General features: G+C 53.0%; 1 protein-coding gene across 2 annotated transcripts in view; it reads left to right on the top strand.

Annotated features, from left to right (window-relative positions):
- Positions 1–1,336: 1,336 nt before the first annotated feature.
- NOS1 (nitric oxide synthase 1) overlaps positions 1,337–13,804 on the top strand; it is a gene marked incomplete at its 5' end in the record, with an annotated part of 86,102 nt that continues 73,634 nt past the window's right edge. For both annotated transcript variants that reach the window (XM_079942495.1, XM_079942494.1), the window contains one exon: positions 1,337–2,040. In XM_079942495.1, the coding sequence (XP_079798621.1) occupies positions 1,337–2,040 (704 nt within the window). The remainder of the gene's footprint in view (positions 2,041–13,804) is intronic.

Raw genomic sequence — 13,804 nt, 5'->3', positions numbered from 1 at the left:
CTGCCCACGTTTCAGTCTTCTCGTCGGTTGAAGGGTTACTGTGAAAATCAAAGGAGAAAAAAAATTAAGAATGTACGTGCTCAGCAAGTGCCCGCTGTCTTTAGTCTTTGGGGCTTTTTCTTCTTCATTCCACAGATATTCGTTGAGCACCAGCTGTGTGTTTATCTAACAGTCCACGCTTCCTAATGTTTCTCCGTTAGGGTTTCAGACAGTCTGTGGTACCCAAATGCTCTCCGGAGTTTGGTGTGGACCCCCGTCTTTGGTATTTATTATACCAATTTTGGCTTATCACGGTATGGAATGTGGCCACGTCTGTCCTTTTGAACCTGGATTGTCGATCATTACAAAAATGGTCATAAAATCCAGTTGACATCCCTCATCGGTGGTTGCATAGAAGGTGGCGTCATTCCCTGTCCCGTGGGTTTGTTGTGGGCGGGCTTTGGGAGCAGCCAGAATGGAGAGCCCAGTGATCTCTGTCGACCGAGCTCCTGACCTGAGGATGGAAAACGCTGCAAAACTCGGAGAGCCAAAGGCTGCGTGACGGGTTGGAGTGGTGACTTCTTGCGGCGGGAAAGAGATAAGAGAGGTCTTCTGGTTCTTGCCATTTGATTTCTGGGGCTGACTGTCAGTGGTTTCCCCCAAGGAGCCCCTCGGTCTCATAGGGCTTCGATCCTGAGGTTGAAACCAGGCAATATGAAGCTACCTGCAAAGGTATGCCCCTCGAGGAAGAAGGATTTCATTTCTAGGTTGGCTTCAGAACTCCAGAGCATCTTATGGCTAGACTTCTCAGTTGGCTGCGTTTCCCATGTTAGTTTTGAAGGCGGTGTTGGACACTCCACATGCATCTCTCTCTTTTAATTCTTTTCTTCCCCTCCCTTTTTCCTCCTCTTGACCTCAGGAAGCCCCAGATTGGATCTGCGTCTGACGGGATGGCGATGCCCAGAGGATAGTGCCCGCTAGCATGCGTCACCTCTAGACACATCCACCAGACACGTTTGCTCCCCGGTCTGCCTGACCTGTTGCTTAGGGACATGTCCCGCTGCTTCCCCTGACGTCTGCCTGATCAACCATCACTTCCTTGGAGAATAAGGAAGGAGGCAGACACAGGAAATCATGCCACCGACAGCCCAACGACAATGAGTGAGTGACGCTGAGTTGACGTCAAAGGCAGAGAAAACCAAGACCGAGAGCAGCTCGCTCTCCAGACTCGCCTTGACACCTGCAGCGCCGGCCCCCAGCTCCTCCTCTCGTCACAGCCAGAAGCCTGGCCGCTCCCGGCAGCATCGTCTCGGCTTGACACATTTTGAGGTCTTCCGACCCTTGGACACTAGACACCATGGAGAATCACATGTTCAGCGTTAAGCAGATCCAACCCAATGTCATCTCTGTCCGCCTCTTCAAGCGCAAAGTGGGGGGCCTGGGGTTCCTGGTGAAGGAGAGGGTGAGCAAGCCACCTGTGATCATCTCCGACCTGATTCGAGGGGGTGCCGCGGAGCAGAGCGGCCTCATCCAGGCCGGGGACATCATTCTTGCCGTCAATGGCCAGCCCTTGGTGGACCTGAGCTATGACAGCGCCCTGGAGGTGCTCAGAGGTATCGCCTCCGAGACCCATGTGGTCCTCATTCTGAGGGGTCCCGAGGGCTTCACCACGCACCTGGAGACCACTTTCACTGGGGACGGGACCCCCAAGACCATCCGGGTGACACGGCCCCTGGGTCCGCCAACCACAGCCGTCGATCTGTCCCACCAGTCGTCAGCCAGCAAAGAGCAGACCCTGGCAGTGGACGGGGCCACGGGTCCTGACAATGGGCCGCAGCACGTGCCAGACCAGGGGCAGGAAGCTGGCTTGCTCTCCCACACCAATGGCCTGGCTCCCAGGCCCCCAAGCCAGGACCCTGCCAAGAAAAGTTCTGGGGAGAACAATAAACTGCTCAAAGAGATAGAGCCTGTGCTGAGTCTTCTCACCAGTGGGGGCAAAGGGGTCAATGGAGGGGGACCTGCCAAAGCGGAGACAAAGGACGCAGAAATCCAGGTGGACAGGTAAGCTCCACAGGTGCATGTGTGTGTGCGTGTGTTGTACGCGAGCAGGTATTGCGACTGTCTCACAGCCCAGAAGCTAACCTGAGTGTCTCAGTCTTCTGCACACGTACATCCACTCAACCACGCTTGCCTCTCGCCCTGAAAATTGCTGTTGCAGGAACGCAGTGGGCGTAATGTCTGGCACGTATCTCTTGCCGTGACACCCAGAGTTCATAATCCTGGTAGCTGAGGTCCTGTCTTCCAGCAACCCCACAAGGTGGGGATTTTTGCAATCCACATTTCACGAGTGGGGAGACAGAGGGTCAGAGAGGAGGGGCCTTTCCCGAGGTCACCCGGTGATGACAGGCACGTGTACACGGCAGGCTTGGGCGTGGGTGGATGCCGAGGCTCTGGGGAGAGAGAGGAAGCGCAGAGAGCTGAGAGCTGGGTAACCCTCAACCCAGACTAGCTCTCTCCTGGTAATGGCCGGTCCAGTGCAAGGAAGCTTTGAAAAGGAGGAAATGGAGGCAAAGTAGAGAATTGGCCCTGACGCCCCCCAAACGCTGGACTTGCTCAGGTTATATGGGAGCCAAGGCTAGCACTTGAAGAGCTGGGTACCAGCCCCTCTGTATTTGCCAGATTGCCATTTTCTGAGTCTCTGGGGAAGGAGAGCTGGCAACACAGTGGGTGATTCTAGCTCCTTCTCTGGCGAGGAGTCAGCAGCTGGACCAGGTGGTCGGGAACCAGTCAGGAGAGAGAGAAAAGTTTCTCTCCGCCTTCTTCCACTCCCATCTAAGGTCTAGCACTGACCCTACAACCCGCAGTGTTACTAGGCGGACCCTTCTTACTTACAGAGGGAGGCTCAGGTCTGAGCCCCCCGAGAAATCCAGGCCGAGATTTCCCAGCTCCCTCCTCAAGGACCCCTGAGTGTCCCAAGAGCATTTAGAGGTCACCAGGAAGTCCCTTGGGGGCCTGGATTAAAGTAGCTCCCCAAGCCCCTGAATGTATTCGTTTAACAAATGTCTGTTGAGGACCTACTGTGTGCCACACTGTTCTGGCACTGGGATAGAGCAATGAATAGACAAGTCCTCTGACCTTGAGAGTGAATGAAATTGACAAAACCCCTGACCTTTGGAAGCTTACAGTACAGTGGGGAAGATGAAGATGTAAACTGCGTAGACCGTTCGTCATACGTGCTAAGTAGATAAATAGAGCGGGGAAGGGGATAGGAAGTGTTGGGGAGGGTGACATTTCAGATCAGAAGCTGGTGGGTCTCACTAGGAAGGCAACACGGGAGGACCCAGAGGAAGGGGGAGAGGGGAGGCTTGCAGCTTCATGGGGGAGGGGTGTTCCAGGCAGAGGGAGCGGCAGGTGCCAAGGTCCTGTGGTCAGGTGTGCCTGACACATTTGAGGAACTGCATGGGATCCAGTCCTCCTTCCTGGTGGGGTGGCCCCCACACTACCCTTTGGTGGGCGCCTCAGTCCGTGGAGCCCACCCCGGCCACCATTGCATCCTGGGGCTTTTCCAGCGTCTGACACCAGGGCAAAAACTGAACCAGTGCCAGGGAGACCCCAAGTAGGAAGGTGGAGGCTCTGTCAGAAGGCTTGGGCAGAGGGGAGACAAAGGGCACCTGCTGCCCATCCAGCCCCTGCCCTCCCAGCCACCCCTTCACACTCCTGTGAGTCCCCTGCACACACCCTGGAGCCTTTCCCACACCTTGGGTCCTGTCTCCACAAGAGACAGTGCATCTTGGGCCCAAAACATAGGCCACGGTGTGGGCAGAGCTGGGCGCCCCCAGTGCCCTGCTGTCCATTTCCAGAGCTGGGGGCCAGGATCAGTCCTCAGGGTTCTCCTGGTGGAAGGGACCTGGTGCCTGATTCTCCCTCAACTAGGGAGGTCCCCCAGGCTAGAATCCAGCCCTCAGAGCAGCCACCTCCCAGGGGTCCCTACAGCAACACACCCAGTGGAGATGACGTGTTGAGCCTTGAGATAGCTTCTGGGCAGCCAGCAGGCCCCCCAGGTCTCGCTCCGTGGACTTAAATTCTAAGGCAGCTGTATGGTCCGGAAGCAATCACTGGCCTTGTTTTCCAGGAGGCATTGGAAGTGTCTGTCCTCAGAGGCTCCTGGGCACGGCCTTGCCCCCCTAATCCTATACATGCCCCCCATCCTCAGCACCACCTCTCCCAGGAGGGGCAGCAGGGCAGTGAATGGGGCCATCGCACCGCGTGGGGCAGCTGAGCCCCTGTACCAATGTCCCATGTACTTGCTTCTGATTCTCAGCTGGGCACAGGGTGGGCGTGAGGTGTGAGCCTCAGAAGCCCCGGGGGCTCTATTTCAGTCCCACCCGGGCCCCGGGAGCCTGAATCGCCAGGTATGATGTGGAGAAGTCCCTCCTATCGCTGGGAGCTGGGCCCTCCATCCAAGGAGCCAACGTGACCGCCTCTCCCAGCTGACAATCCGAAGACAGGACTGTCGGCTGCAAGAGGCCGGAGACAGGACACCAGACTGAGATGAGATCATCGAGTGCAACGAACTTTAATGGGAGCCCTCTTTGTAGCCAAGCCCCAAGGGGCTTCTCCAAACACCATCTCAGGGAAGCAGCCTTGTGTCCCCAAGAGTGAGGGAGGGACACAGCGGTCTGCTGCGGGGCCCTGCTCCCGCCAGACCTATGTTACCACCTCAGGAGGTTACATCTGAGCTCTCAGCTGCCCTCGTCCATTCAGGGTCCTGCATCCAGGGAGCCCACATCAGTCTCACGTGCAGTGTGATTAACCAAAAGTAGCCGAAAAAACTGCTTTGGGGGAGGTATGATTTGGGAGAAAGTGACCCAGGGCAAGTGTATGTCTCCACGAAACCCACTAAGACGAATGGTTCTAAGGTTGAGTAATACTGTGTAATAGCACGTGTTCCCCCAGTTCAATGGCTACATGCGAAGCTCCCCCGCCTTTTTTTAACAAATATTTTTAAATGTCCCCTTCACTAACCAGAAGCTCATTCATGGAGCATAATACCTACCCGCACTTTACATTTTGTAAATCGATATAACGCCCTAACTATAAAACAAAGGAGATAGAGCATCAGAGTCAGTTATAATAAAAGAGCCTATAATTTAGTATATCAGTGCACAGGCATGGCTCCACCGGAGTGTCACATGTTTGCACCTAAAGATAGACTTGCTGCAAACACGACGGCGTCAAATGCAGATTGACACAGGTGTGTTGTGCTGGCAACTCCAATGCCACCTACAGCGTCACCTTGGTGATGTGATTTTCCAAAATGGTGAATGATTCCTGATAAAACGATGTCCTGTCTTTCTTTGATTTACCCAACAGTTGCGTGCATGGAAAGTTCAGTGTAATTTAAAGCCAAATTTATACAGAAGCCCAAATTGAGATCTTGGCTGAGAAATTGAAGCATGCTTTTCTATCTTAGTGGGTGTCCAAAGTTTGTGTGGCAGTCTGGATCCTTCTTCCTTGAGTGGGTTTGTCGCTGGTATTGCAGGAGGCCCCTCACCACCCCCCACCATGCCACCTCCCTCCCGCTGTGATGCCTGGAGCACTTGCCATCACCGTAAGGACCACAAAAGCGCTCCCACAGGTTGCCACACTGTCTGCTCACGGCTGAAATGTGTCTCGTTACGAATCAGTGTCCCAGTCCTCCCAGGAGCCTCTCCATCCAGGCTGCTTTTCGGGGTGGGGTCAGACTGGCATCCCAGATGTTAGATGGCAATGAGGCCAGCTGCCTGCCAGGCCCAGAGCCCCACATCCGGGTCACACTCAGTGTCCGCGGCATCTGGGTCCGAGCGGAGGCTGGGCCGTCACTGGTTCTCAGCAGCGACCTGGACTCTTCTGCCCTCTTGGCCTCATTTCCTTCCTCCGTCCTTCTTTCCTCCTGTCTGTGGACTGATTCCCCTGTCTGTCTAATCCCTTTCCCTCACGGGGCACCCCTAATCCTGTTGTGTGGCGTGCTGGCCCTTATCTGTGGAGAGAAGTGATATTTACTTTAAACACAGTCTCGTCCCTTCATCCCAGGGGGGAGGTGGCCCTGGCAGGCGGTGGCAGCAGGTGAGGGATGGTCAGGAAGGAAGGTGGTGATTTGGGGACCTTCTGTGCTTGGGAGCGGTCACTTTAAAATGCTGCATGTCAGAGGATATCCAGGTTGCTCAGCTTGCTGCCCTGAAGGAGGGTTCTAAAGAGGCCAAGGTCTCCGGTCCAGCGTCCATCTGGACTAGCTGGTCAGCCTCGCCCTGTGCCCTGATAACTTCTCATCCACTCACAGGGCCCTTGGTTACTTACAAGAGTACCTTCAGAATAGTCAACTCTTCCGAGCCTGCATGAATTCAGCTCCCTAAGTAGCACCTGTAGTTTTAGCCCCCGTTTATATAAGAAGGAACTAAAGCTCAGAGAGGTGAAGCAGCTTGCCCAGGGTAACACAGCACTGGCCCCAGGGTTCTATCCAGGTTCTACCTAGACGTCTTACAGTGAGCGTCTACAGTTAAAGAGAAACCAGACAAGAGAATGTGGCTGGAGGAACGGAAGTCAATTTCAACCCTATAGAATCAGCTTAATCGGGGGAGGTGGCCTCCTTCTATGACAAGCCTGAGTTTTATCATCATCATGTTGGTCAGCCTCTGCTGAGCACTCCAGATGGGGCTGGCCCCAGGCTATGGTCTTTACATCAAGTAATTCACTTTCTCTGCATAGCACCCCGTTTTCCTGATAAGGAAACCAAGACTCAGAGAGGTGCAGTCACTTGTGCCAGGTCACACAGCCAGCCCATGGCAAAGCCAGAACTCGACCCTAAACCCATACTCTTGACCTCTACTAACTCTGTAGACTGCACTGCTGGCCACAGCGCCCTTGACCACTAGCCATCAAATTTCTGAGGACATCAGAATATTTTCTCAGTCTGAAGGGGAAACCGAGGCCCCGAGGTTGTCATCTACTAAAGACAGCCCCCCTGGAGCACTGATCTCAGACCGACCAATGACAGCATTGATTCCAGGACTGTCTGCATTAGAGAATCTCCTCCTAGGCTGCACTTGACATGCCTCATGGCTTTGAATCACTCTGGTGGCATTTTTCAACTAAGGCATTGACTCTGGTAACTTTGTCATCACGCTGAATCTGGGTTCAACTTTTCATTCTCACCCTGAACATTCGAGTGTGAGTGGCTTCCCCAGTCCATCCTTTCCTGGGCGGGGGACCGAGGTCCTATTTATAGCAGTTATTGCTCTTGTTCTGTGCCCTCCTCCCATCTGTATCCCTGCCACCTGGCCCAGTGGGCACCCAGACCCTCATTCTGGGGCAGAGCTATGGAAACAAGCCCGCCCACCTCAAACTGCATGTAACCAGAGGGCTTCTCTCCATCTCTCAGTTGCTGGATATTTGTGGAGCATCTATTCTGCCTCAGATACTGTCCTAAGAGCTGGGGATCCACTGATGATCCATTATAGAGTCATATCATAGGCAAGAAATGAATAATAAACAAATAGACACATGCAATCATTTCAGATAGTGATACAAGATGTGAAGGAAGTAATACATTGACTTCAGGAGAAGTGGCTTGGGCTTGGGTAGCACATTAGATCGGAAGGTCAGGGAAGGCTTCTCTGAAGGCATTTATACCGAGGCCAGAAGGTGTGAACCATGTGAAATCTAGGGAAGTGTGTTCCTGGCAGAGGGTACAGCAGGAGCAAAGGTCCTGAGGCAGGGATGAGGTTGATATGTTCAAGGAACTGAAAGGAGGAGGCCCGTGGGGCTCGAGTTCAGCCAGTAGGAGGAGAGTGGGAGGCGGTGAGGTTGGACACCTGGGCAGGGGCCATCAACCATCCCACCACCGGCCACCCCATCCCGTCCCCGTCCCTGTCACCCCCCACTCCTTGTATCAGCCATCGTTCTGTGGCTACTGTAACAAATGACCACAAACCTGGTGCCTTAAAACAACACATCTTTATTCTCTTACATTCTGGGGGTCTTAAGTCTGGAGGCTCTAGAGGAGATGATGTTTCCTGGCCTTTCCCAGGTTCTAGAGCTGTATCCCTTGCATCCCTTGGCTTATGGCCCCTTCCACCATCTTCAAAGCCAGCAGCACACCTACCATTTTGCTCCATGGTCACATGGCCTTCCTCTTCTGTGGTCAAATCTCCCTCTGCTTCCTTCTTTTTTTTTTTTCTTTTCCTTGCGGTACACGGGCCTCTCACCACTGCGGCCTCTCCCACCACGGAGCACAGGCTCCGGACGCACAGACCCAGTGGCCATGGCCCACAGGCCCAGCCGCTCCGCGGCATGTGGGATCCTCCCAGACCGGGGCACAAACCCGTGTCCCCTGCGTCGGCAGGCGGACTCTCAACCACTGCGCCACCAGGGAAGCCCTCTGCTTCCTTCTTATAAAGATAGTTGTAACAACTTTTAGGACCCAACCAGATAATCCAGGATAATCTTCCTATTTTCAAGATCCTTAATTGAAGCACAGCTGCAAAGATGCTTTGTCCGTGCGAGGTAACATATGGGTTCCAGGGACTAGAACTGTATATCTCTGGAGGCTGTTATTCAGCCTCCCGTGTTCATCCACCAAGCCCCCTCCCCGAGCAGTGCTGTGGCCAGGCCCTGGACTGGCCGATAGCTGTCCCCGTCACCATCACCATCAAGTCTCACTGGACTGGGTTCAGTGGCCTTGCTCCTAGATCCACCCGCCGCCACTCCCCCCACCCCGCCCCCTTTGCCACTCACCAGCTACATATTTTAGGAAAACCCCTTGACCTCTCTGGGCCTAACTTAGTTCCTCCATCAGTAAAAATGGTACATGCACAAGACGAGCCCTCAGATTCCCTCCAGAACAACCGTTCAGGTTCTTCCTGAAGGTCAACGGTAGCCATGCTTATTGCAGGCCGAGTACCCGACCGGTCCACCTCCTGTACAGCCATACCCGGAAGGTTTACTGCTGCCTTCGACCTCTCTGGAATACCACTCCAAGAGGAGGAACTGCGACATCCCTTTAGGTCAGAGGTCACATACTGGGGGTTGAAGGTCAGGAGTAGATCTCCCATGAGTTTTATCTGGCCTGCAGAGTTTACTGAAAAAGTGAATTTGTGGCAAAATAGATAAATCAAGAGATTTTACATTAAAACCGATTTCGAGCCTCTCAAAAAATAGATCAGAAGAGCTGTTAGCAAGAAGTCCACATCCTGGCGAGCCAATCAGCCATGGGAGCTGGGATCCAAACTCAGCCCCAACCCCCCAGCCTGGAGCCTATAGACACAAGCTGGAGAATCGTGCCCCGCTTTTTTTTTTTTAATAAATTTATTTATTTATTAATTTTGGCTGCGTTGGGTTTTCGTTGCTGTGTGCGGGCTTTCTCTAGTTGCAGCGAGCAGGGGCTACTCTTCATTGCGGTGGCTTCTCTTGCTGCAGAGCACGGGCTCTAGGTGCGCGGGCTTCAGTAGTTGTGGCACGTGGGCTCAGTAGTTGTGGCTCGCGGGCTCTAGAACGCAGGCTCAGTAGTTGTGGCGCTCGGGTTTAGTTGCTCCGCGGCATGTGGGATCTTCCCTGACCAGGGTTCGAACCCGTGTCCCCTGCATTGGCAGGCGGATTCTTAACCACTGCGCCACTGGGGAAGTCCCTGCCCAGCTTTGGTGACGTTAGGAATGAGAGTCATGGTTGTTCCTGAGCTCAGAGGCCCTCGCCTCACTTCTCAGCTACAGCACTTGCCATGGAATTCCCGCTCTGAAGAGCATACCTTTCTCTTTATCAAGAACTTCCCCCCCACCACCCCAGGGCTTCCCTGGTAGCGCAGTGGTTAAGAATCTGCCTGCCAAGGCAGGGGACACGGGTTTGAGCCCTGGTCTGGGAGGATCCCACATGCTGCAGAGCAGCTAAGCCCGTGGGCCACAACTACCGAGCCTATGCTCTAGAGCCCGCGAGCCATAACTACTGAGCCTACATGCCTATAGCCCGTGCTCCTCAACAAGAGAAGCCACCACAATGAGAAGCCCCCGCTCGCCGCAACTAAAGAAAGCCTGCACGCACCAACAGATACCCAACGCAGCCAAAAATAAAATAATTAAAAAAAAAAAAAAAAGAACTTCTCCCAACTCCAGCCGGATGAAATCTAGCAGGAAAGCTGCAGAGCGACCCCACACGCACTTCCACCGCCCCCAAGTCTTCCAGCTTCAGCTCAGCTCCCATCATCCACAACCAGGTAGAGGCGGAAGCCAAAGGCCGCTGGAGTGTGGAGGGCGAGAAGGGGGCTGCGGGAGAGCGTGGTGTCTGCCGAGAGATGCAGGCAGGGCTTCCTGCCAGGGCCAGCTGCTCCTTGGTGGCCTCCTCGCCTGCCTGGGCCGGAGCAGGCCAGCCCCACCTCCAGGCTGCGCCCCGCACACAGGCCGGGCCCACCTGCTTCCCATCCTGGGTCCTCGGGGCGGGTTAGCGGTCAGCGCTGGGCCGACCAGCATACGTGCAAACTCCCTGTGGAGTCAGGCCCAGGACCCCCGTGCCCCCTGCATGAGAGATCAGGGGAGCCTCGGTTGGAAGGATCTGGCAAAGGTCCTTGGAAGGTTTAGAGATGCTAGACCAGCTCTTGGCTTGAGTATGATGATCCAGGTAGTCAAGTGGAAGAAAAGGGCTTTAGTTTAGTCCTTGCCAAAAAGCACAAAAAATACTCACCAGGTAGGAGGGAGGGCATTCTACCTGATCTTATGGGGGGAGGGTAAGGGGGGGAAGAGAGGAGCTGGGGGGAGGGTGACATTTCTAACCAGGAGGGGACCTTGCTGCTCACTACAAGAGTCTAGCTCAGAGCTCTCCAAGAGAAGTGGGTCTTCAAGGGTATCCTTGGCCGATGTGGAGTGCTTTTTTTTTTTTTTGCGGTACGCGGGCCTCTCACTGCTGTGGCCTCTCCCGTTGCGGAGCACAGGCTCTGGATGCGCAGGCTCAGCGGCCATGGCTCACGGGCCCAGCCGCTCCGCGGCATGTGGGAGCTTCCCGGACCGGGGCACGAACCCGTGTCCCCTGCATCGGCAGGCGGACTCTCAACCACTGCGCCACCAGGGAAGCCCATGGGGTACTTTTGACGATGCAGATTTCAGGCTTCCCACTATTCCAGACTCTCCAGGGGGTGGGCTCAGGGGAATTTTACCAAGCCCTTCAATGGATTCTGATGCCCCCTGAAGTTTGAGAACCGCCAGACATGACCACATGATGGCTCTGGCCTCGCTGGTCTACCAGAATGCCAAGTCCACTGCAGGGTGGCCCTTCCAGGGCGATAAGGACACTGAGAGTACGTGGCAGCCACTTAGTGAAGGCAGGTTCCTCAGTCCCATCTGGAAACAAGGGACAACTAGTAAATAAATCCTCATAGACCCTTGGGTGGGCGTGGAGCAAGGAACTGGGAAGCATGGGATTGGGGTCCTCGCCTGGAGCTAAGCTGTGCTTCTCAACAGGGAGGAGTATGTTTCTCCCCCTGCCCATGGGGACATTGGGCAGTGTCTAGACATTTTTGGTTGTCACAACTGGTGGTGGGGTGATGGGGGATGTTACTGGCATCTAGTGGGGAGAGACCAGGGGTGCTGCTAAACGTCCTACAATGCACAGGACAGCCCTCGCCACAAAGAATGATCTGACCCCCAATATCAAGAGCTCCGGGCTGAGAAACCCTGATCTAAATCAAGACCCCTCAGGCAGCTGGGCAGGACAGAGCCTCGAGAGTACTGGCAAAGGAGAGTCACCACCCAGGCTTCTCAGAAGTCAAGCCAGGCCCCATCCACTTCCATCTGTGGGCTCCCAGGGTGTTGACTTAAATGAAGCAATGATACATTGGAGTGACCAAAATTGCATTTAGCTGATAAATACATTCACCACCTCCGCCTCATTTGGGGGGGATATTTGCTATCTAGATTTGAGGTTCTTCGCGAGTGTGAGGTCCAATCAAATGGCTCCCCTTCCCCATAAGCCCTGTTCACAGCGAGTCTCAGCTGGGAGGACAGCGAGACGGAGACATTTGATTTCGAAGCTTCCTCCCCTTCTCACTGGTGGTGTGATCTCTACAAGTTAATCTCTCTGGGCTTCAACTGCCTTAGCTGTAAATAAAGATAAATTTAGTTCATGTTTGGTTAGTGCTGACTATGTACTAGGCATTTTACAAGCATGACCTTGTGTAACCCCCAGGACAGGTGGCATGTGAAACGGCCCTTGAAGGACGAATAGGAGTTGGCTCTCAGCAGAGGGAAATGAAAGGGCATCCTGGGGAGGGCAAGGATAAATGTAGGCGTGGACATAGTGTGCTCGTTGGGAAGAGAGGAGAGTGGAGATCAGGGCTAAGAGTGATGGGAGGTGTGAGTCTAGAAAGGAAGCAGAGAATTCCCAAATTTCTGGGCTCTGTGAACAAGACATGATATGCAATAGCTCAATGGAATATTACTCAGCCATAAAAAAAGAATGAAATAGTGCCATTTGCAGCAACATGGACGGACCTAGAGATTATCATACTAAGTGAAGTTAAATCAGAGAAAGACACATATCATATGATATCACTTATATGTGGAATCTAAAAAAATGATACAAATGAACTTATTTACAAACCAGAAATAGACTCACAGACATAGAAAAAAAACTTATGGCTACCAAAGGGGACAGTGGGAGAGGGGAGATAAATTAAGAGTTTGGGATTAACATATACACACTACTGTATATAAAATAGGTAAAAACCAAGGTCCTGCTATATAGCACAGGCAACTATACTCAATATCTTGTAACAACCTATAATGGAAAGGAATCCGAAAAAGAATATATGTATGTGTAACTGAATCCCTTTGCTGTACACTTGAAACTAACACAACATTGTAAATTAACTATACTTCAGTTAAAAAAAAGGAAATGTCTGAGTACAGACCTCCTGCCTGGGCCCCCTTAAGCCCCCGGGGAAGACGCCCCTTTCTCAGGTGGAAGCCTTATATCCCTTCAGTCTTTAGAGACATTAAGCCTTCGGCCAGCACTGCCCAATGCTATGCCGCTAGCTATAAAGTGAAATAAAATTAAAAATGCAATTCCTCAGTGACAGTAGGCTCATTTCAAGTATTCAGTTGCCTCATGTGGGCTGAGGCTAAAATACCGACAACACAGGCAGACACGGAATGTTTCCATTGACTCAGGAAGTTCTCTAGACCATGCTGGCTTAGAGGAATCTTGACTTTTATAAAGAACTAGCATTTTCTTTTCTCTGTTTTCTGTCTGACCAGCCTGTAAGCAAATGAGTAGTCAAAGCAATAGCAGAGGCCACAGGCTAGGCGCCATAAGCTTTACCTCATTTAACCACTGCTGTAACCCCGTGAACTGGGTATTATTATTAACCCTACTTTGGAGATGAGTATACTGAGAATTAGAAAGGTTCAGTATCGAAAATATCCAAATTCACACAGCTTACGATCAGCAAAGCTAAGAGCTGAACCCAGCTCTGCCCAATCCACAGCCCATGTCTTAACCAGTAGGCTGAACGGCCCTTACGAACCCAGCAAGCGGATACCTCCCAGGCTGAGCAAATTCATGGCCATAAACCCCATATTCCCCTCAGACCTGGTTATCACGGACAGACTTGGGGTGGGGGTGGGAGCTGAGAATGTACCTAAATCTACTTCTGATTTTGTCCCCGGGTGCAGGAAACAAAACGCCTCCATGTCAGACGCTAATGGGTGTTCCCTATGGTCCCATATTAAAAATATTCTTCCCCTGCTCATCCCAGGACTGTCAAATAAGTTTGTGTTGACAGAACACTTCAAATGCGTTATTTCAACAA

Source organism: Stenella coeruleoalba (assembly GCF_951394435.1).
Source record: "Stenella coeruleoalba genome assembly, chromosome: 14".
Lineage (NCBI taxonomy): Eukaryota > Metazoa > Chordata > Mammalia > Artiodactyla > Delphinidae > Stenella > Stenella coeruleoalba.
Note: the sequence above shows the minus strand (reverse complement) of the source record. Positions and strands in the feature narration are given on the sequence as shown.